At 43.2% G+C, this 23,597-nt stretch overlaps 1 protein-coding gene across 1 annotated transcript in view; it reads left to right on the top strand.

Moving 5' to 3' along the window:
* LOC120027100 (CLIP-associating protein 2-like) overlaps positions 1 to 23,597 on the top strand; it is a 121,072-nt gene that overhangs the window by 4,711 nt on the left and 92,764 nt on the right. Inside the window, exons 2-4 of the mRNA XM_038971939.1 lie at positions 10,641 to 10,719; positions 12,376 to 12,479; positions 17,510 to 17,601. Of these exons, the coding sequence (XP_038827867.1) occupies positions 10,641 to 10,719; positions 12,376 to 12,479; positions 17,510 to 17,601 (275 nt within the window). The remainder of the gene's footprint in view (positions 1 to 10,640; positions 10,720 to 12,375; positions 12,480 to 17,509; positions 17,602 to 23,597) is intronic.

Below are 23,597 nucleotides of genomic sequence, written 5' to 3'. Positions count from 1 at the left end.
AGAAGCGAGGAGAGGGACGGAAGCTATACTGTTACACTGGCAATACTAAAGTGCCTATAAGAACATCCAATAGTCAAAGGTATATGAAATACAAATGGTATAGAGAGAAATAGTCCTATAATAACTACAACCTAAAACTTCTTACCTGGGAATATTGAAGTCTCATGTTAAAAGGAACCACCAGCTTTCATATGTTCTCATGTTCTGAGCAAGGAACTTAAACGTTAGCTTTTTTACATTGGCACATATTGCACTTTTACTTTCTTCTCCAACACTTTGTTTTTGCATTATTTAAACCAAATTGAACATGTTTCATTATTTATTTGAGGCTAAATTGATTTAAACCAAATTGAACATGTTTCATTATTTATTTGAGGCTAAATTGATTTTATTGATGTATTATATTAAGTTAAAATAAGTGTTCATTCAGTATTGTTGTAATTGTCATTATTACAAATAAATAAATAAAAATAGTCCGATTTAATTGGTATTGGCTTTTTTTGGGGTCCTCCAATAATCGGTATCGGCGTTGAAAAATCATAATCGGTTGAACTCTAGTCCAGACTATGGTGGAGCTTGTGCATGGTCCACCAGGCACAATACCAGAGCACAAACTTGTTCTGGTTTTGGCCACTGCAGTTGTCACATTTCAGGGCCACACGCGTTTCCCCAACTCCGTAGTTGGTGAAGAAATGGTGCATGTAGTTGGTGACATCGCTGCTGCCTTTTCTGGATGACGTGACTTCATCAATCGAGTAGTTGACTTGTGGTATTCCTTCACAGCAGACATCAAACAAGCAACACTTGCGAGGAGTTGAAAGGTAGATTGGACCTGGCTGCATAGGGTCAGAAGGATAGTAGATGGGACCTGGCTGCATAGGGTCAGAAGGATAGTAGATGGGACCTGGCTGCATAGGGTCAGAAGGATAGTAGATGGGACCTGGCTGCATAGGGTCAGAAGGATAGTAGATGGGACCTGGCTGCATAGGGTCAGAAGGATAGTAGATGGGACCTGGCTACATAGGGTCAGAAGGATAGTAGATGGGACCTGGCTGCATAGGGTCAGAAGGATAGTAGATGGGACCTGGCTGCATAGGGTCAGAAGGATAGTAGATGGGACCTGGCTGCATAGGGTCAGAAGGATAGTAGATGGGACCTGGCTACATAGGGTCAGAAGGATAGTAGATGGGACCTGGCTGCATAGGGTCAGAAGGATAGTAGATGGGACCTGGCTGCATAGGGTCAGAAGGATAGTAGATGGGACCTGGCTACATAGGGTCAGAAGGATAGTAGATGGGACCTGGCTGCATAGGGTCAGAAGGATAGTAGATGGGACCTGGCTGCATAGGGTCAGAAGGATAGTAGATGGGACCTGGCTGCATAGGGTCAGAAGGATAGTAGATGGGACCTGGCTGCATAGGGTCAGAAGGATAGTAGATGGGACCTGGCTGCATAGGGTCAGGAGGATAGTGCACCTGCAAACAACAAAATAACACAAAGATAAATTAAAATGAATTTTCACCCCTGTCAGTCTTTATTTTATGTAACCTTTTATTTTACTAGGTCTTTACACAGCTCAGTGAAAGGCATTTGCCTGCATCCCATATAGTATATATTTTGTGTCTTCATCTATCCATCTATGTCCTTAATCAGTATAAAGGAGGACATGTTGCTTACTTGTTGAGCAAAGTCAAAGCTGTAATGTATCCTGATGTCTTTGCTTGCTGGTTCAGTAGGGCCCCCAGAGACAACTACAGGTCTTGACAGGTGGTCTTGCAGTCAGCAACCATCTTCTGGTAGACAGACCGCTCACTCTGAGCAAGTGCTTGCTCTCTTTTTGATGGGAGGCATTAGACCATTCTCCTTGTATGACTGGTGGAGGAGAGACAGGTGTGTTCTACAGGTCTTTCTGATGGGAGGTATTAGACCATTCTCCTTGTATGACTGGTGGAGGAGAGACAGGTGTGTTCTACAGGTCTTTCTGATGGGAGGCATTAGACCATTCTCCTTGTATGACTGGTGGAGGAGAGTCAGACGTGTTCTACTGATGCTGAAAGACAAATACCTGGTACAAATATCTTGGCATTATTATACAATAGATGGCTGTAATCACCGTCAGATACACCTGGTTAACTTGATGGGTCATTTAATCATCTGGCGAAGTGAAGTCTTTTGTTTAGACATGCAAGCTAAACAATGAACCATAATCCTAACAACTTTCTGACAAAATTAGAAACGTATAATATCTGAAACTGTAGCTAGACTCTTACCCTTATACATTGAGTGCTTCACGGCAGACTGCAACCCCTTTCATTAAATAAGACCTGTGTCATTTCCGTTTTGTTTGTACAGCTTGCTTGGCCCGTTGTCAAGTCTCTCTGGTTCACATCGTCTGATTCATTTTCAGCGTCAGAGAGCGCCAGCATGGCACGATCGTCGTCCTAAAAGTAGTCAATCACAATCTTTTTCCCGCTGACCTTTGTCAATAGCGCTTGAAATTCAGGGCAGCAATGTTGTTGAGAGCAGTAGCAACACATTTGCAGTTCTCCATGGCTAATGTTATATCTTTAGAAAACTGCAGTAGAAAGGATTATCGACTCATAAGGAGCAGCTCATTTTATAGGCAGACAATGCTACGCGGCAGACCAATCTGAAACTCATCTCTCGGCATGTCCAGCCCATTCATTATCTCAGCCAATCATGGCTTGCGCAAAGGTTCCTGCCTTTTTCTGTGGCTTAACCAACTAGGCTCGTAATTTCAACAACTTTATTCGTATTTACAGATGGCATTGAAGTTTGTTATTAAGGCACGTGAAAGTTCAAATTTCTGCCAAAAAACACATTTTGAAAACCGTACCTAAGTTCTATCAACACATTGACTGTGGTACTCGCAGTGGAAAAACACTCAACCATTGTTATTCCAACTTCCGGGATGCATACAAGCCCCCCTACCCTGCCCTCCCTTCTGCAAATCAGATCTCGACTCCATTTTGCTCCTCTCTTCCTATAGGTAGAAACTCAAACAGGAAGTACCCGTGCTAAGGTCTATTCAACGCTTGTCTGACCAATCAGAATCCATGCTTCAAGATTGTTTTGATCACGTGGACTGGGATAGTGGCAGGAAAGTATGTGAACCCTTTGGAAATACCTGAATTTCTGCATTAATTGATCATAAAATTTGATCTGATCTTCATCTAGGTCACAACAATAGACACAGTCTGCTTAAACTAATAACACACAAACAATTATACGTTTTCATGTCTTTATTGAACACACCGTGTAAACATTCACAGTGGAGGGTGGAAAAAGTATGTGAACCCTTGGATTTAATAGTTTAATGGATTTAATAGTTTAATTCTAGCCACTTTAAACAATGCCACTTAATATAATGTTTACATACCCTACATTACTCATCTCATATGTATATGTATATACTGTACTCTATATCATCTACTGCATCTTGCCATCTCTATGTAATACATGTATCACTAGCCACTTTAAACTATGCCACTTTATGTTTACATACCCTACATTACTCATCTCATATGTATATACTGTACTCTATACCATCTACTGCATCTTGCCTATGCCGTTCTGTACCATCACTCATTCATATTCTTTATCCCTTTACACTTGTGTGTATAAGGTAGTAGTTGTGGAATTGTTAGGTTAGATTACTTGTTGGTTATTACTGCATTGTCGGAACTAGAAGCACAAGCATTTCGCTACACTCGCATTAACATCTGCTAACCATGTGTATGTGACAAATAAAATTTGATTTGATTTGAATAACTGGTTGACCCTCCTTTTGGCAGCAATAACCTCAACCAAATGTTTTCTGTAGTTGTGGATCAGACCTGCAGTCAGGAGGAATTTTGGACCGTTCCTCTTTACAAAACTGGTTCGTTCAGTTCACACCAGACATCCCAAGAAAATTGATGAACTGCTCTCTTGAGGTCATGCCACCGTATCTCAATTGGGTTGAGGTTAGGACTCTGACTGGGCCACACCAGAAGATGTATTTTCTTCTGTTGAAACCCTTCTGTTGTTGATTTACTTAAAGTTGAAGTCGGAAGTTTACATACACCTTAGCCAAATACATTTAAGCTCAGTTTTTCACAATTCCTGACAGTTAATCCTATTAAGAATTCCCTGTCTTAGGTCAGTTAGGATTACCACTTTTTTTAAGAATGTAAAATGTCAGAATAATAGTAGAGTGATTTATTTCAGCTTTTATTTCTTTCATCACATTCCCAGTGGGTCAGAAGTTTACATACACTCGTAGTCGGGCTTTTTTTATGGTGGTTTTGGAGCTGTGGCTTCTTCCTTGCTGAGTGGCTTTTCAGGTCGATATAGGACTTGTTTTACTGTGGATATAGATACCTTTGTACCCGTTTCCTCCAGCATCTTCACAAGGTCCTTTGCTATTGTTCTGGGATTGATTTGCACATTTCGCACCAAAGTACGTTCATCTCTAGGAGACAGAACGCATCTTCATTCGGAGCGGTATGACGGCTGCGTGGTCCCATGGTGTTTATACTTGCGTACTATTGTTTGTACAGATGAACGTGGTACCTTCAGGCATTTGGAAATTGCTCCCAAGGATGAACCAGACTTGTGGAGGTCTACAATTTTTTTTTGTCTTGTCTGATTTCTTTTGATTTTCCCATGATGTCAAGTGAAGAGGCACTGAGTTTGAAGGCAGGCCTTCAGGCCTTGAAATACATCCACAGGTACACCTTCAATTGACTCAAATGATGTCAATTAGCCTATCAGAAGCTTCTAAAGCCATGACATCAGTTTCTGGAATTTTCCAAGCTGTTTAAAGGCAGTCAACTTAGTGTATGTTAACTTCTGACCCACTGGAATTGTAATACAGTGAAATAATCTGTCTGAAAACAATTGTTGGGAAAATGACTTGTGTCGTGCACAAAGTAGATGTCCTAACCGACTTGCCAAAACTATAGTTTGTTAACAAGAAATTTGTGGAGTGGTTGAGAAACGAGTTTTAATGACTCCAACCTAAGTGTATGTAAATTTCCGATTTCAACTGTATGTGCTTTGGGTCGTTGTCCTGGTGCATCACCCAACTTCTGTTGAGCTTCCATTGGCGGACAGCCTAACATTCTCTTGCAAAATCTCTTGATAAACTTGGGAATTCATTTTTCCTTTTGATAGCAAGCTGTCCATGCCCTGAGGCAGCAAAGCAGCCACAAACAATGATGCTCCCTCCTCCATACTTTACAGTTGGGATGAGGTTTTGATGTTGGTGTGCTGTGCCTTTTTGTCTCAACACATAGTGTTGTGTGTTCCTTCCAAACAACTCAACTGTAGTTTCATTTGTCCACAGAATATTTTGCCAGTAGCGCTGTGGAACATCCAGGTGCACTTTTGCAAACTTTAAATGTGCAGCAATGTTTTTTTTGGACAGCAGTGGCTTCTTCCGTGGTGTCCTCCCATGAACACCGTTCTTGTTTAGTGTTTTACGTATCATAGACTCGTCAGCAGAGATGTTAGCATGTTCCAGAGATTTCTGTAAGTCTTTAGCTGACACTCTAGGATTCTTAACCTCATTGAGCATTCTGCTCTGTGCTCTCGCAGTCATCTTTTCAGGACGGCCACTCCTATGAAGACTAGCAACAGTGCTGAACTTTCTCCATTTATAGACAATTTGTCTTACCGTGGACTGATAAACGTTAAGGCTTTTAGAGACGCTTTTGTAAACCTTTCCAGCTTTATGCAAGTCAACAGTTCTTAATCTTAGGTCTTCTGAGATCTCTTTTGTTGGAGGCATGGTTCACATCAGGCAATGCTTCTTGTGACTAGCAAACTCAAATTTTGGGAGTGTTTTTTATAGGGCAAGGCAGCTCTAACCAACATCTCCAATCTCTTCTCATTGATTGGACTCCAGATTAGTTGACTCCTGACTCCAATTAGCTGTTGAAGTCATTAGCCTAGGGGTTCACATACTTTTTCCAACCTACACTGTGAATGTTTAAATGATGTATTCAATATAGACAAGAAAAATACAATTTGCGTTATTAGTTTAAGAACACTGTTTGTCTATTGTTGTGACTGCGATGAAGATCAGATCAAATTTGATGACCAATTTATGCAGAAATCCAGGTAATTCCAAAGGGTTCACATACTTTTTTTTGCCACTGTATGTTCCAGGTAGCCTCTGAGAATAACATTGTATACACGGACACTGAGTTCGTCAGGAAGTGTATAGGGGATGTTCGCACTGTGACTATTTAATATCTACCCAAACCAGAAACCGTGGATAGATGGCAGCGTTCGGGCTAAACTGAAAGTGCAAACCACCGCATTTAACCATGGCAAGGTGACTGGGAATATTGTCGAATACAAACAGTGTAGTTATTCCCTCCGTAATGCAATCAAACAGGCAAAATGTCAGTACAAAGTGGAGTCGCAATTCAACGGCTCATACACGAGACGCATGTGACAGAGTCTACAGACAATCACTGATTATAAAGGGTAAACCAGCCACGTCGCTGACACTGTCTTGCTCCCAGACATGCTAAACAACTTCTTCGCCCACTTTGAGGATAACACAGTGCCACCGACGCGGCCAAGGACTGTGGGCTCTCGTTCTCCGTGGCCGATGTAAGATATTTAAGCGTGTTAGGCCTCGCAAGGCTGCCGGCCCAGACAGAATCTCTAGCCGCGCCCTCACATGTGCAGACCAGCTGGCTGGAGTATTTCAATCTCTCCCTATCCCAGTCTGCTGTCCCCACTTGCTTCCAGACATCCACCATTGTTCCTGTACCCAAGAAAGCGAAGGTAACTGAATTAAATGACTATCGCCCCGTAGCACTCACTTCTGTCATCATGAAGTGCTTTGAGAGGCTCTTAAGGATCGGCCCCTTTTTCTTTCAATTTTCGCCTAAAATAACTACTCAAATCTAACTGTCTGCAGCTCAGGCCCTGAAGCAAGGATTTGCATTTTCTTGGTACCATTTGAAAGGAAAACTTTGAAGTTTGTGTAAATGTGCAAGGAATGTAGGAAAATATAACACATTACATCTGGTAACAGATTATACAAAGAAAAAAACATGCTTTTTTTTTGTTTTGTTTTTTTGTACCATCTTTGAAATGCAAGAAAAAGGCCATAATGTATTATTCCAGCCCAGGTGCAATTTAGATATTGGCCGCAGTTTGGCCGGGCGGCCAGCTCTAGGAAGAGTCTTGGTGGTTCCTAACTTATTCGATTTTAGAATGATGGAGGTCACTGTGTTCTTGGGGACCTTCAATGTTGCAGACATTTTTTGGTACCCTTCTCCAGATCTGTGCCTCGACACAATCCTGTCTCGGAGCTCTACGGACAATTCCTTTGACCTCATGGCTTGGTTTTTGCTCTGACATACACTATCAACTGTGGGACATTTTATATAGACCGATCTGGCCTTCCAAATCATGTCCAATCAGTTGAATTTACCACAGGTGGACGCCAAGTTGTAGAAACATCTCAAGGATGATCAATGGAAACAGGATGGACCTGAGCTCAATTTCGAGGCTCATTGCAAAAGGTCTGAATAGTTATTTAAATAATGTATTTCTAAAAACTAGTTTTCGCTTCGTCATTATGGGGTATTGTGATGTCATTATGGGGTATTGTGATGTCATTATGGGGTATTGTGATGTCATTATTGGGTATTGTGTGTAGATTGAGGAAAAAATATATAATTTGATCCGTTTTAGAATAAGGCTGTAATGTAACAAAATGTGGAAAAAGTGAAGGGTTCTGAATACTTTCCGAGTTCACTGTAGGTACATATTAGGAGCAATGCACGCAGACACTTCCCAGGTGGAATTTTGTCTGTTGAATGGCCTGACATGTGGCAGTCCAGTTCCGTGGTGTCTCTGTCTATAGTAACTGCCAGAGGCGAGGACTGATGGTGGATTGGGCCTGTCGAGGCCTGGCCTGCTTCTTAGAGCTCTGCTGGGATTCCGAGGTATTTTTTTTTCTCCTTCGCCTCACACAGACATGTCAACAAAGTATGTTTTTAATTTATTTGTATTTTTACATCCATTCAAATGATATAATAGTTCCTCACAGAATTTAAAATCTTTCCAACACTCTCCCCCTCAATTTCAGCTTCATACTATTGCATAGCTGTCCCTTTCATACTTTCCTTGCTAATTAATTATCTTACAGCCTACTTTCAGGAAAGCCTAGTTTTTAATTTTTTAAATAAGTTTTCAGGAAAAGATAAATATTTGCTTGTGTCTGACATACGCTGGTGACTTTGATTGACGGATGTTTTTATGGGATGTGCTTGTGTTTCATTCGCTGATTCTCTATAGGCCGATATGTCCATTCAGAAAGTTTCCTAAAGTGACTCTCTCTCTTTTAATAAGAATCAAACGCACCTGTCGTCATTTAGTCTTGTAAAAAGCCTGTTTTCCGTAGCTTAGGCTATATTAGTTCTTTCATTACGGCATCCTCTCTTTTGAACAAAATATGTCAATGACACTGCCATCGAATGACCGCAGCAGCAGGGTTTGGGACGTTATGCAAATATTTAGTGGGAAGTGGGAGAAAATCCCCGTCTGACTTCGTTTGAATGGTTTTGTGCGTCAAAGTCGGATCTGAAGGAAACATTTTTACATGCAGAAAAGCAATCAGTCTAGAACAAGGTAGGCACATGTCTGTATTTGGACTCCGTTGTTGTCGATACGAAAATGGGACAGATCCTCTCCATGATAATAACTGTAATGGCTTGTTAAACGCTTTTTACAAAATGTAAGAATCATATCCATGTAAACAAGTGAACCAACAGAATTGTGACCTCCTCTGCCTGGCCAGTTAGAGTAACTTCCAACACCGTCACAGCCCGGAAGAGGACACATGATGACAAGCTCATAGGTGTTCTCCACAATGAACCAGCACACCATGACACTCGTTGACAAGAAATACTGTGCCTTCATGTGATTGGAGAGGAGCAATTCCTATGTCAATGTCATCCTGAATCTCCCAGAATTGAGGATTGGCCACTGGCCTTTCGCTCGCTCGCTCGCTCGCTCTCTCTCTCTCTCTGCAGCAGAGATTCACCCCATGCTCATTCACATAGCACTACGCCCAGTTCGTATGCACCACACAGGAGCACACACGCTCCACAGCAGACACTGTAATATTGCACAATGCCTTTTCTGCGTTCTCTGAATGTTTTAGAGCTGCAGATGTTTGCGATTTACTAAACCTACCCCGCTGAACTAAAGTCTTAAAGAGCTTGGCAAGTCTTCAGGTCTTAGACATGGTCCAAACCACTTCCTCTGGTTAGGATGGATGGACTGACAGTTGACCAGGCAGGATGGATGGATTGACAGTTGATCAGTCAGTATGGATGGATGGATGGATGGATGGATGGATGGATGGATGGAAGGGTTGACAGTTGACCAGGCAGTTTGGATGGACTGACAGTTGACCAGGCAGGATGGATGGATGGATGGAATGACAGTTGACCAGGCAGTTTGGATGGATGGATGGACTGACAGTTGACCAGGCAGTTTGGATGGATGGATGGACTGACAGTTGACCAGGCAGTTTGGATGGATGGATGGACTGACAGTTGACCAGGCAGTTTGGATGGATGGATGGATTGACAGTTGACCCGGCAGTTTGGATGGATGGATGGATGGATTGACAGTTGACCAGGCAGGATGGATGGATGGATGGATGGATGGATGGATTGACAGTTGACCAGGCAGTTTGGATGGATGGATTGACAGTTGACCAGGCAGTTTGGATGGATGGATGGATTGACAGTTGACCAGGCAGGATGGATGGATGGATGGTTTGACAGTTGACCAGGCAGGATGGATGGATGGATGGTTTGACAGTTGACCAGGCAGGATGGATGGATGGATGGTTTGACAGTTGACAAGGCAGTTTGGATGGATTGATGAATAGATGGACGGACGATCTGACCAGGCAGTTTTGGTAAAGATGCTATGTCATCTTTATCTCGTGATTTTGCAAAGTCACTCTTAGCTAGACTACATGGCTGACAGTCGATGCGTGTTTATAGTGTATAAGTATCAGAGGGGCCTGAGAATACCTGAGTGGACATATGGTCCTTCTCTGCTCCCCCTCCTCCCCTCCCCCCAAATTACCTTCGTCCAAAATCCAATGACCGTCACAGCCCTCGTCATGATGCCTTTGCTCTTCTCTCTCCCTCTCTTTGTGGTTACCTGGCTCTTCTCTCTCTCTGTCTCTCTGTCTCTCTCTCTGTTTGACTAAAATAGAAAGAACAGCAGTCAGGATCTCTCTGTCTGGAACAGAGAACCATTTTTACTTCTCTGGAATGTTCTGCTTCTGTCATGGTCTGCCAACACAAGCATTCCAGACACAAAATTCCCTCCGTGTGAGATCAGATCCCGATCTCTCTCACACACACGCAGGAAAACTAAGCATCACAGAACTCTATAACCTTACTACTGTCTGTGTGTGTGTGTGTGTGTGTGTGTGTGTGTGTGTGTGTGTGTGTGTGTGTGTGTGTGTGTGTGTGTGTGTGTGTGTGTGTGTGTGTGTGTGTGTGTGTGTGTGTGTGTGTGTGTGTGTGTGTGTGTGTGAGTGACGCACTATTAAGTATTTCTCTCTTCTCTCTGCCCTATAGGTGGCGCTATTGGGAATAGACATTGCCGGGGCGTTCGTCAATCGCCTGGGGGAACACTTTAGAGGATACCTGGGAACAGGTGAGCTACTGTTTCCGTTTGTCTCCATCCTCTTCTGTAATCAGGCTGCAAATAGTCTGGCTAACTGTAGGACTATCCCATCTAACCCCTTAACCACATCCCCCTACTGCCCTCATTGACTGCTCCTGTCTGCCTTTTGGTGTGTGTTGTACTTGTTTAACTGTCCTGTCAGACTACTGCTGCAGGTGTCACCAGTTGTCATACTCACCCAGGCTGGCCCTTGAGACACACACACACACACACACACCGCCCTACAGTACAGCTCTAGGAGGAGACCTGTCAGATTCCAAAGGGGAACAAACAGTCTGACATCGCCTGATCCCAACTGTCTGAAAACTCTCCGCTTCTCCTCTCCGCTTCTCCTCTCCGCTTCTCCTCTCCGCTTCTCCTCTCCGCTTCTCCTCTCCGCTTCCCCTCTCCGCTTCCCCTCTCCGCTTCCCCTCTCCACTTCCCCTCTCCACTTCCCCTCTCCACTTCCCCTCTACTTCTGCTCTCCTCTCCACTCCTCTCCACTTCTCCTCTCCACTTCCCCTCTCCTCTCCACTTCCTCTCTACTCCTCTCCACTTCTGCTCTCCTCTCCACTCCCCTTCTCTCCACTCCCCTTCTCTGCTCTCCCCTTCTCTGCTCTCCCCTTCTCTGCTCTCCCCTTTTCTTTTCTCCACTCCACTTCTCCACTCCACTTCTCCTCTGCTCTCCACTTCTGCTCTCCTCTCCACTTCTGCTCTCCTCTCCACTTCTGCTCTCCTTCTCCACTCCACTTCTGCTCTCCTCTCCACTTCTCCTCTCCACTTCTCCTCTCCACTTCTCCTCTCCACTTCTCCTCTCCTTCTCCACTCCACTTCTGCTCTCCTCTCCACTTCTCCTCTCCTTCTCCTCTCCACTTCTCCTCTCCACTTTTCCACTCGTTTCTCTGTCGACACCGAGGGGGAGGAGATGAGATCATAGTGATTAATGAGTGTCATTCTTGATCTACACGTAATTGACTCTCTCCTCACTCGCTGTGTGTGTGTTACTGTTCTTCTCTCCCATCTGTTGTGGGTGATTTTTCTGAGGCCATCTTGTTCTGCGAGGGGGTATTGGGAGGAAGTGAAACAGCTGGTTTCTGAAGAGCTGAAAGGGGGAACACCGCAATGACCTCACACAGTCACGTGTTTGGGTTTGATGATGACTTGTGTCTCTGCTACAATGCCCCCTGTCACTGTGTGTTGGACCTCTATTGTCCCTGTTGCCTAGGAAACCAGCTGTTGTGGTAGCAACAACCCAACCCCCCCCCCCCCCCCCCCCCCTCCACACACACACAGGCATTCCTCCCCGAAAACATCAGCTGGGGAGTGACAGGGTGATGTCATCCTACTGCAACCTTCCTCGCCCTCGGTGTGTGTGTGTGTGTGTGTGTGTGTGTGTGTGTGTGTGTGTGTGTGTGTGTGTGTGTTTGAGGTTCGAAGGGGAAATCGGAGGATTACTTAAAACCGTAGCAGAGAAACTAGTGCCTCCTAAGGAAGAACTAAACTCTGTCCGTTACCAGACGTCTGTGTGAACTCTACAGTGACATAGACCCACCGTCTACTAACCTCTGTACTACCAATGTTTCATTATGGATCCAAGTCTAGTTTTCTAACATGACATTTGACTGTGTGTGTCCCTCCCTTCTCCAGTGGTCCCAGCCCTAGTGGACAGGTTGGGGGACAGTAAGGACCAGGTCAGAGAACAGAGTCACAATCTTATCCTTCGCTGTATGGAAGTGACCGCATCGCCTATGGTGAGTGAGAGACACACACACACACACACATAGCACGTACGTCATACTCACACAAACACACACACACTGCCTCACCCATGTTGAGAAGGATCCTGCCTCTTCCTGTAGTGCAGGACTACTACATGCAGTCTCAGGCCTCTCCTGCTTCTCCTTATAGATCTAACAGAACTGGGTGAGGTGACGTCCTCACAGCCAGATTATGTTACATTATAACCAGATTACAACAAACTGGCTGTAATGTCATGAGGATATTTCCCCAGCCGTGCCTGCTGGGTAAGGGAGTTGAGGAATAGAACTGTGAGAAGCTCACCTCAGAGCATCCAAACCCCCAGGCTCTACTCCTATTCTATCAGTTATCCATCATTCACCACAGTTGACTAGATTAATACAGACAGTATCAGGATAGCAGCATCACAGTTGACTAGATTAACACAGACAGTATCAGGATAGCAGCATCACAGTTAACTAGATTAACACAGACAGTATCAGGATAGCAGCATCACAGTTAACTAGATTAACACAGACAGTATCAGGATAGCAGCATCACAGTTGACTAGATTAATACAGACAGTTGACTAGATTAATACAGACAGTATCAGGATAGCAGCATCACAGTTGACTAGATTAATACAGACAGTTGACTAGATTAATACAGACAGTTGACTAGATTAATACAGACAGTTGACTAGATTAACACAGACAGTATCAGGATAGCAGCATCACAGTTGACTAGATTAATACAGACAGTATCAGGATAGCAGCATCACAGTTGACTAGATTAATACAGACAGTTGACTAGATTAATACAGACAGTTGACTAGATTAACACAGACAGTATCAGGATAGCAGCATCACAGTTGACTAGATTAATACAGACAGTTGACTAGATTAATACAGACAGTTGACTAGATTAATACAGACAGTATCAGGATAGCAGCATCACAGTTGACTAGATTAATACAGACAGTTGACTAGATTAATACAGACAGTATCAGGATAGCAGCATCACAGTTGACTAGATTAATACAGACAGTATCGGGATAGCAGCATCACAGTTGACTAGATTAATACAGACAGTATCAGGATAGCAGCATCACAGTTGACTAGATTAATACAGACAGTTGACTAGATTAATACAGACAGTATCAGGATAGCAGCATCACAGTTGACTAGATTAATACAGACAGTATCAGGATAGCAGCATCACAGTTGACTAGATTAATACAGACAGTATCGGGATAGCAGCATCACAGTTGACTAGATTAATACAGACAGTATCAGGATAGCAGCATCACAGTTGACTAGATTAATACAGACAGTTGACTAGATTAATACAGACAGTATCAGGATAGCAGCATCACAGTTGACTAGATTAATACAGACAGTTGACTAGATTAATACAGACAGTATCAGGATAGCAGCATCACAGTTGACTAGATTAATACAGACAGTATCAGGATAGCAGCATCACAGTTGACTAGATTAATACAGACAGTTGACTAGATTAATACAGACAGTATCAGGATATCAGCATCACAGTTGACTAGATTAATACAGACAGTATCAGGATAGCAGCATCACAGTTGACTAGATTAATACAGACAGTATCAGAATAGCAGCATCACAGTTGACTAGATTAACACAGACAGTATCAGGATAGCAGCATCACAGTTGACTAGATTAATACAGACAGTTGACTAGATTAATACAGACAGTTGACTAGATTAACACAGACAGTATCAGGATAGCAGCATCACAGTTGACTAGATTAATACAGACAGTTGACTAGATTAATACAGACAGTTGACTAGATTAATACAGACAGTATCAGGATAGCAGCATCACAGTTGACTAGATTAATACAGACAGTTGACTAGATTAATACAGACAGTATCAGGATAGCAGCACCACAGTTGACTAGATTAATACAGACAGTATCAGGATAGCAGCATCACAGTTGACTAGATTAATACAGACAGTATCGGGATAGCAGCATCACAGTTGACTAGATTAATACAGACAGTATCAGGAAAGCAGCATCACAGTTGACTAGATTAATACAGACAGTTGACTAGATTAATACAGACAGTATCAGGATAGCAGCATCACAGTTGACTAGATTAATACAGACAGTATCAGGATAGCAGCATCACAGTTGACTAGATTAATACAGACAGTTGACTAGATTAATACAGACAGTATCAGGATATCAGCATCACAGTTGACTAGATTAATACAGACAGTATCAGGATAGCAGCATCACAGTTAACTAGATTAATACAGACAGTTGACTAGATTAACACAGACAGTATCAGGATAGCAGCATCACAGTTGACTAGATTAATACAGACAGTATCAGAATAGCAGCATCACAGTTGACTAGATTAACACAGACAGTATCAGGATAGCAGCATCACAGTTGACTAGATTAATACAGACAGTTGACTAGATTAATACAGACAGTTGACTAGATTAACACAGACAGTATCAGGATAGCAGCATCACAGTTGACTAGATTAATACAGACAGTTGACTAGATTAATACAGACAGTTGACTAGATTAATACAGACAGTATCAGGATAGCAGCATCACAGTTGACTAGATTAATACAGACAGTTGACTAGATTAATACAGACAGTATCAGGATAGCAGCACCACAGTTGACTAGATTAATACAGACAGTTGACTAGATTAATACAGACAGTATCAGGATAGCAGCATCACAGTTGACTAGATTAATACAGACAGTATCGGGATAGCAGCATCACAGTTGACTAGATTAATACAGACAGTATCAGGATAGCAGCATCACAGTTGACTAGATTAATACAGACAGTTGACTAGATTAATACAGACAGTATCAGGATAGCAGCATCACAGTTGACTAGATTAATACAGACAGTTGACTAGATTAATACAGACAGTATCAGGATAGCAGCATCACAGTTGACTAGATTAATACAGACAGTATCAGGATAGCAGCATCACAGTTGACTAGATTAATACAGACAGTTGACTAGATTAATACAGACAGTATCAGGATATCAGCATCACAGTTGACTAGATTAATACAGACAGTATCAGGATAGCAGCATCACAGTTAACTAGATTAATACAGACAGTTGACTAGATTAACACAGACAGTATCAGGATAGCAGCATCACAGTTGACTAGATTAATACAGACAGTATCAGAATAGCAGCATCACAGTTGACTAGATTAATACAGACAGTTGACTAGATTAATACAGACAGTTGACTAGATTAACACAGACAGTATCAGGATAGCAGCATCACAGTTGACTAGATTTTTTCAGGGCTTTATTGGCATGGAAAACATATGTTAACATTACCAAAGCAAGTGAAATAGATAATAAACAAAAGTGAAATAAAAAAATGAACAGTAAACATTACGCTCACAAAAGTTCCAAAAGAATAAAGACATTACAAATGTCATATTATGACTATATACAGTGTTGTAATGATGTGTAAATAGTTAAAGTACAAAAGGGAAAATAAATAAACAGAAATATGGGTTATATTTACAATGGTGTTTGTTCTTCACTGGTTGCCCTTTTCTTGTGGCAACAGGTCAGTCAGATAGTTTTGTGTGCTCTAGGACGACGGTGTCTAGATGGAATTTGTATTTGTTGTCCTGGCAACGGGACCTTTTTTGGAACACCATTATTTTTGTCTTGCTGAGATTTACTGTCAGGGTCCAGGTCTGATAGAATCTGTGCAGAAGATCTAGGTGCTGCTGTAGGCACTGCTTGGTTGGGGACAGAAGCACCAGATCATCTGCAAACAGTAGACATTTGACTACAGATTCTAGTAGGTTGTGGCCGTGTGCTGCAGACTGTTCTAGTGCCCTCGCCAATTCGTTGATATGCATGTTCAAGAGGGTGGGGCTTAAGCTGCATCCCTGTCTCACCCCACGGCCCTGTGGGTTTTTTTATATATTTTTTGCCAATTTTAACTGCTCACTTGTTGTTTGCGTACATGGATTTTACAATGGCGTATGTTTCTTCCCCCAACACCACTTTCCACCAATTTGTAAAACAGGCCCTCATACGGTAATTTGGTAAAACGCCAATTTGACATTTGCTCAGTACCATTGTTTTTGTTGAAGAAATGTACAAGTCTGTTGTTAATGATAATGCAGTGGATTTTCCCAAGGTTGCTGTTGACACATATCCCACGGTAGTTATTGGGGTCAAATTTGTCTCCACTTTTGTGGATTGGGGTGATCAGTCCTTGGTTTCAAATAATATCTCTCTCTCTCTCTCTCTTTCTCTTGTCTCTCTCTCCCTCTGACTTTCTCTCTCTCGCTCCCTTTCTCTCTCTCGCTCTCTTTCTCTCTCTCGCTCTCTTTCTCTCTCGCTCCCTTTCTCTCTCTCGCTCCCTTTCTCTCTCTCGCTCCCTTTCTCTCTCTCGCTCCCTTTCTCTCTCTCGCTCCCTTTCTCTCTCTCGCTCCCTTTCTCTCTCTCGCTCCCTTTCTCTCTCTCGCTCCCTTTCTCTCTCTCGCTCCCTTTCTCTCTCTCGCTCCCTTTCTCTCTCTCGCTCTCTTTCTCTCTCTCGCTCTCTTTCTCTCTCTCGCTCCCTTTCTCTCTCTCGCTCCCTTTCTCTCTCTCGCTCCCTTTCTCTCTCTCGCTCCCTTTCTCTCTCTCGCTCCCTTTCTCGCTCTCGCTCCCTTTCTCGCTCTCGCTCTCTTTCTCTCTCTCGCTCTCTTTCTCTCTCTCGCTCCCTTTCTCTCTCTCGCTCCCTTTCTCTCCCTTTCTCTCCCTCTCTCGCTCCCTTTCTCTCGCTCCCTCTCTCGCTCCCTCTCTCGCTCCCTCTCTCGCTCTCTCTCTCTCGCTCCCTTTCTCTCTCTCGCTCCCTTTCTCTCTCTCGCTCCCTTTCTCTCTCGCGCTCCCTTTCTCTCTCGCGCTCCCTTTCTCTCTCGCGCTCCCTTTCTCTCTCGCGCTCCCTTTCTCTCTCGCGCTCCCTTTCTCTCTCGCGCTCCCTTTCTCTCTTTCTCTCTCTCTCTGTAGTATGTGTGGGAGAGGTTGCTTCCTGCTTTTAAACATAAGAACTTCCGCAGCAGAGAGGGGGTGTGTCTGGTTCTTTGCGCCACGCTCAACACGTGAGTACTTCCTCTTTCACCATCAATCACTTCCATAGGTCACAGGTCATATGGAGAGTGAGACCGCTGATATCCCTGTACTGCTGCTTACATGGAACATATGTTTTTTTTGAGGGACCGGGATAGACGCACCATAGAGTTCTATAGAGGACTCTGGTGCCCAAAAGCCTGTTTTATCTTTCGCATTTTTAAAGTATCCAACTGGGTGTGGCTTCCTATGGGTTAACCTCTCTGGGATATGTGGGACGGTAGCGTCCCACCTGGCCAACATCCAGTGACAATGCAGAGCGCCAAATTCAAATAAATTACTATAAAAATTTAACTTTCATGAAATCACACATTCAATATACCAAATTAAAGCTACACTTGTTGTGAATCCAGCCAACGTGTCAGATTTCAAAAATGCTTTACGGCGAAAGCAAACGATGCTATTATCTGAGGATAGCACCATAGTAAACAAAGAGAGAAAAGCATATTTCAACCCTGCAGGCGCGACACAAAACGCAGAAATAAAAATATAATTCATGCCTTACCTTTGATGAGCTTCTTCTGTTGGCACTCCAATATGTCCCATAAACATCACAAATGGTCCTTTTGTTCGATTAATTCCGTCGATTATATATCCAAAATGTCAATTTATTTGGCGCGTTACTTACAAAGCATGTAGAGGTCTGTAAAAAAATCCAGAAAGTCACATTGTATGATTTTTAGGTAATTCATTTGCATTTTATTGCATGACATAAGTATTTGATCACCTACCAACCAGTAAGAATTCCGGCTCACAGACCTGTTAGTTTTTCTTTAAGAAGCCCTCCTGTTCTCCACTCATTACCTCTATTAACTGCACCCGTTTGAACTCGTTACCTGTATAAAAGACACCTGTCCACACACTCAATCAAACAGACTCCAACCTCTCCACAATGGCCAAGACCAGAGAGCTGTGTAAGGACATCATAACATTGTAGACCTGCACAAGGCTGGGATGGGCTACAGGACAATAGGCAAGCAGCTTGGTGAGAAGGCAACAACTGTTGGCGCAATTATTAGAAAATGGAAGAAGTTCAAGATGACGGTCAATCACCCTCGGTCTGGGGCTCCATGCAAGATCTCACCTCGTGGGGCATCAATGATCATGAGGAATGTGAGGGATCAGCCCAGAACTACACGGCAGGACCTGGTCAATGACCTGAAGAGAGCTGGGACCACAGTCGCAAAGAAAACCATTAGTAACACACTACGCCGTCATGGATTAAAATCCTGCAGCGTACGCAAGGTCCGCCTGCTCAAGCCAGCGCATGTCCAGGCCCGTCTGAAGTTTGCCGATGACCATCTGGATGATCCAGAGGAGGAATGGGAGAAGGTCATGTGGTCTGATGAGACAAAAATAGAGCTTTTTGGTCTAAACTCCACTCGCTGTGTTTGGAGGAAGAAGAAGGATGAGTACAACCCCAAGAACACCATCCCAACCGTGAAGCATGGAGGTGGAAACATCATTCTTTGGGGATGCTTTTCTGCAAAGGGGACAGGACGACTGCACCGTATTGAGGGGAGGATGGATGGGGCCATGTATCGCGAGATCTTGGCCAACAACCTCCTTCCCTCAGTAAGAGCATTGAAGATGGGTCGTGGCTGGGTCTTCCAGCATGACAACGACCCGAAACACACAGCCAGGGCAACTAAGGAGTGGCTCCGTAAGAAGCATCTCAAGGTCCTGGAGTGGCCTAGCCAGTCTCCAGACCTGAACCCAATAGAACATCTTTGGAGGGAGCTGAAAGTCCGTATTGCCCAGCGATAGCCCCGAACCCTGAAGGATCTGGAGAAGGTCTGTATGGAGGAGTGGGACAAAATCCCTGCTGCAGTGTGTGCAAACCTGGTCAAGAACTACAGGAAACGTATGATCTCTGTAATTGCAAACAAAGGTTTCTGTACCAAATATTAAGTTCTGCTTTTCTGATGTATCAAATGCTTATGTCATGCAATAAAATGCAAATTAATTACTTAAAAATCATACAATGTGATTTTCTGGATTTTTGTTTTAGATTCCGTCTCTCACAGTTGAAGTGTACCTATGATAAAAATTACAGACCATTACATGCTTTGTAAGTAGGAAAACCTGCAAAATCGGCAGTGTGTCAAATACATGTTCTCCCCACTGTATATATATTTGTAATAATGACAATTACAACAATACTGAATTAACAATGAACACTTTTATTTTAACTTAATATAATACATCAATAAAATCTATTTAGTCTCAAATAAATAATGAAACATATTCAATTTGGTTTAAATAATGCAAAAACAAAGTGTTGGAGAAGAAAGTAAAAGTGCAATATGTGCCATGTGGCATATGGGGCGGCAGGTAGCCTAGTGGTTCGAGCGTTGGACTAGTAACCGAAAGGTTGCTAGATCGAATCCCTGAGCTGACAAGGTAAAAATCTGTCATTCTGCCCCTGAACAAGGCAGTTAACCCACTAACCCCTTTGAAAATAAGAATTTGTTCTTAACTGACCTTAAACAAAGGTAGACAAATAAATGTTAGAAAGCTAACGTTTAAGTTCCTTGCTCAGAACATGAGAACATATGAAAGCTGGTGGTTCCTTTTAACACGAGTCTTCAATATTTCCAGGTAATACGTTTTTCAGGTTGTAGTTATTATAGGACTATTTTTCTCTCTACCATTTGTATTTCATATACCTTTGACTATTGGATGTTCTAATAGGTATTGCCAGCCTAATCTCGGGAGTTGATAGGCTTGAAGTCATAAACAGCATAGTGCTTGAAGCACAGCGAAGAGCTGCTGGCAAACGCAGGAAAGTGCTGTTTGAATGAATGCTTACGAGCCTGCTGCTGCCTACCACCGCTCAGTCAGACTGCTCTCTCAAATCATAGACTTAATTATAATATAATCAAACACAGAAATATGAGCCTTAGGTCATTAATATGGTCAAATCCGGAAACTATAATTTCGAAAATAAAACCTTTATTCTTTCAGTGAAATACAGAACCGTTCCATATTTTATCTAACGGGTGGCATCCATCAGTCTAAATATTCCTGTTACATTGCACAACCTTCAATGTTATGTCATAATTACGTAAAATTCTGGCAAATTAGTTTGCAACGAGCCAGGCGGCCCAAACTGTTGCATATACCCTGACTCTGCGTGCAATGAACGCAAGAGAAGTGACACCTTTTCCCTAGACTAATATTGCTTGCTAACCTGAATTTCTTTTAACTAAATATGCAGGTTTATTAAAATATACTTCTGTGTATTGATTTTAAGAAAGGCATTGATGTTTATGGTTAGGTACATTCGTGCAACGATTGTGCTTTTTTCGCAAATGCGCTTTTGTTAAATCATCCCCTGTTTGGCAAAGTTGGCTGTCTTTGTCAGGAAGAAATAGTCTTCACACAGTACGCAACGAGCCAGGTGGCCCAAACTGCTGCATATACCCTGGCTATGTTGCACAGAACGCAAGAGAAGTGACACAATTTCCCTAGTTAAAAGAAATTCATGTTAGCAAGCAATATTAACTAAATATGCAGGTTTAAAAAATATATACTTGTGTATTGATTTTAAGAAAGGCGTGGATGCTTATGGTTAGGTACACATTGGTGCAACGACAGTGCTTTCTTCGCGAATGCGCTTGTTAAATCACCCGTTTAGCGAAGTAGGCTATGATTCAATGATAAAGTAACAGGCACCGCATCGATTATATGCAACGCAGGACAAGCTAGATAAACTAGTAATATCATCAACCATGTGTAGTTAACTAGTGATTATGTTAAGATTTTATTGTTTTTTTTATAAGATAAGTTTAATGCTAGCTAGCACCTTACCTTGGCTCCTTGCTGCACTCGCATAACAGGTAGTCAGCCTGCCACGCAGTCTCCTCGTGGAGTGCAGTGTAATCGGCCATGATCGGCGTCCAAAAATGCCGATTACCGATTGTTATGACAACTTGAAATCGCCCTAATTAATCGACCATTCCGATTAATCGGTCGACCTCTAGTCCTCTCAATGTCAACTGCGTTTATTTTCAGCAAACTTAACATGTGTAAATATTTGTATGAACATAACAAGATTCAACAACTGAGACATAAACTGAACAAGTTCCACAGTCATGTGACTGTTCAGGGACACATTATTCAATTTCTGTTAAAGGGTCAAAATGAAAAGTTACAGTCAGTATCTGGTGTGGCCACCAGCTGCATTAAGTACTGCAGTGCATCTCCTCCTCATGGACTGCACCAGATTTGCCCGTTCTTGCTGTGAGATGTTACCCCACTCTTTCACCAAGACACCTGCAAGTTCCCGGACATTTCTGGGGGGAATGGCCCCAGCCCTCACCCTCCGATCCAACAGGTCCCAGACGTGCTCAATGGAATTCAGATCCGGGCTCTTCGCTGGCCATGGCAGAACACTGGGATTCCTGTGTTGCAGGAAATCACGCACAGAATGAGCAGTATGGCTGGTGGCATTGTCATGCCTGAGGGTTATGTCAGGATGAGCCTGCAGGAAGGGTACCACATGTGGGAGGAGGATGTCTTCCCTGTAACGCACAGCATTGAGATTGCCTGCAATGACAACAAGCTCAGTCCGATGATGCTGTGACACACCGCCCCAGACCATGACGGATCCTCCAACTCCAAATCGATCCCGCTCCAGAGTACAGGCCTCGGTGTAACGCTCATTCCTTAGACGATAAACGCGAATCCGACCATCACCCCTGGTGAGACAAAACCGCGTCAGTGAAGAGCACTTTTTGCCAGTCCTGTCTGGTCCAGCACGGCTGGCTCTTGGATGTACACAGAGAGCTAATATTAATAATATGCATGTCAATCTCTCCTGGCTGAAAGTAGAGGAGAGATTGACTTCATCACTACTTATATTTATGAGAGGTATTGACATGTTGAATGCACCGAGCTGTCTGTCACACAGCTTGGACACCCATGCACACCCCACAAGACATGCCACCAGAGGTCTCTTCACAGTCCCCAAGTCCAGAACAGACTATGGGAGGCTACCTGCAGCTGTGACAAAGACAGCTGCAAGTAGCCTGCTGATGACAACCACAGCTGCAGGTAGCCTACTGATGACAACCACAGCTGCAGGTAGCCTACTGATGACAACCACAGCTGCAGGTAGCCTACTGATGACAACCACAGCTGCAGGTAGCCTACTGATGACAACCACAGCTGCAGGTGGCCTGCTGATGACAACCACAGCTGCAGGTGGCCTACTGATGACAACCACAGCTGCAGGTGGCCTACTGATGACAACCACAGCTGCAGGTAGCCTACTGATGACAACCACAGCTGCAGGTAGCCTACTGATGACAACCACAGCTGCAGGTAGCCTACTGATGACAACCACAGCTGCAGGTAGCCTACTGATGATAACCACTGCTGCAGGTAGCCTAGAGAAGCCTATGCGGTGTGATTGCATGTGGGCCAGCCTAAGCTGGCTATAGCCTAAAATAGGCCTATTTGTGTTCTGAGAGAGTTTGATTTATACCTAGGCCTTTTTAATCCAATCTGATTGACTGGAATGAATCAAACAAGACAATAGTGATGACATACTGTATAAGTGTCTTTTTAAATTCCAGATGGAAAGGCCAACATGATGTAACCCATTCAGGCTGTATCACAACCTGCCGTGATTGGGAGTCCCATAGGGTGGCGCACAATTGGCCCAGCGTCGTCCAGGTTTGGCTGGTGTAGGCCGTCGTTGTAAATAAGAATTTGTTCTCAACTGATTTGCCTAGTTAAATAAAGGTTAAATTAATACAAATAAAATATGCAGAGGTTTTATTGTTAATAAATAGTTTTTTGTTAGTTTTTGTCCAATTGCAGTGGTCTCATTGTTTGTCTGTAAAGGCTTTTCATGTTTTCATCCTCTCTAGGGCCAGGAGTTTTTCCAGGACCTTAAAAAACACCTGACCTGATTTAGAAAAAGTGATCTGGTCCCATCATAGCCCATATCAAACCATTT

This window comes from Salvelinus namaycush, chromosome 32 (genome assembly GCF_016432855.1).
Source record: "Salvelinus namaycush isolate Seneca chromosome 32, SaNama_1.0, whole genome shotgun sequence".
In the NCBI taxonomy this organism is placed as follows: Eukaryota; Metazoa; Chordata; class Actinopteri; order Salmoniformes; family Salmonidae; genus Salvelinus; species Salvelinus namaycush.
This window is presented reverse-complemented; position numbering and strand designations above follow the sequence as displayed.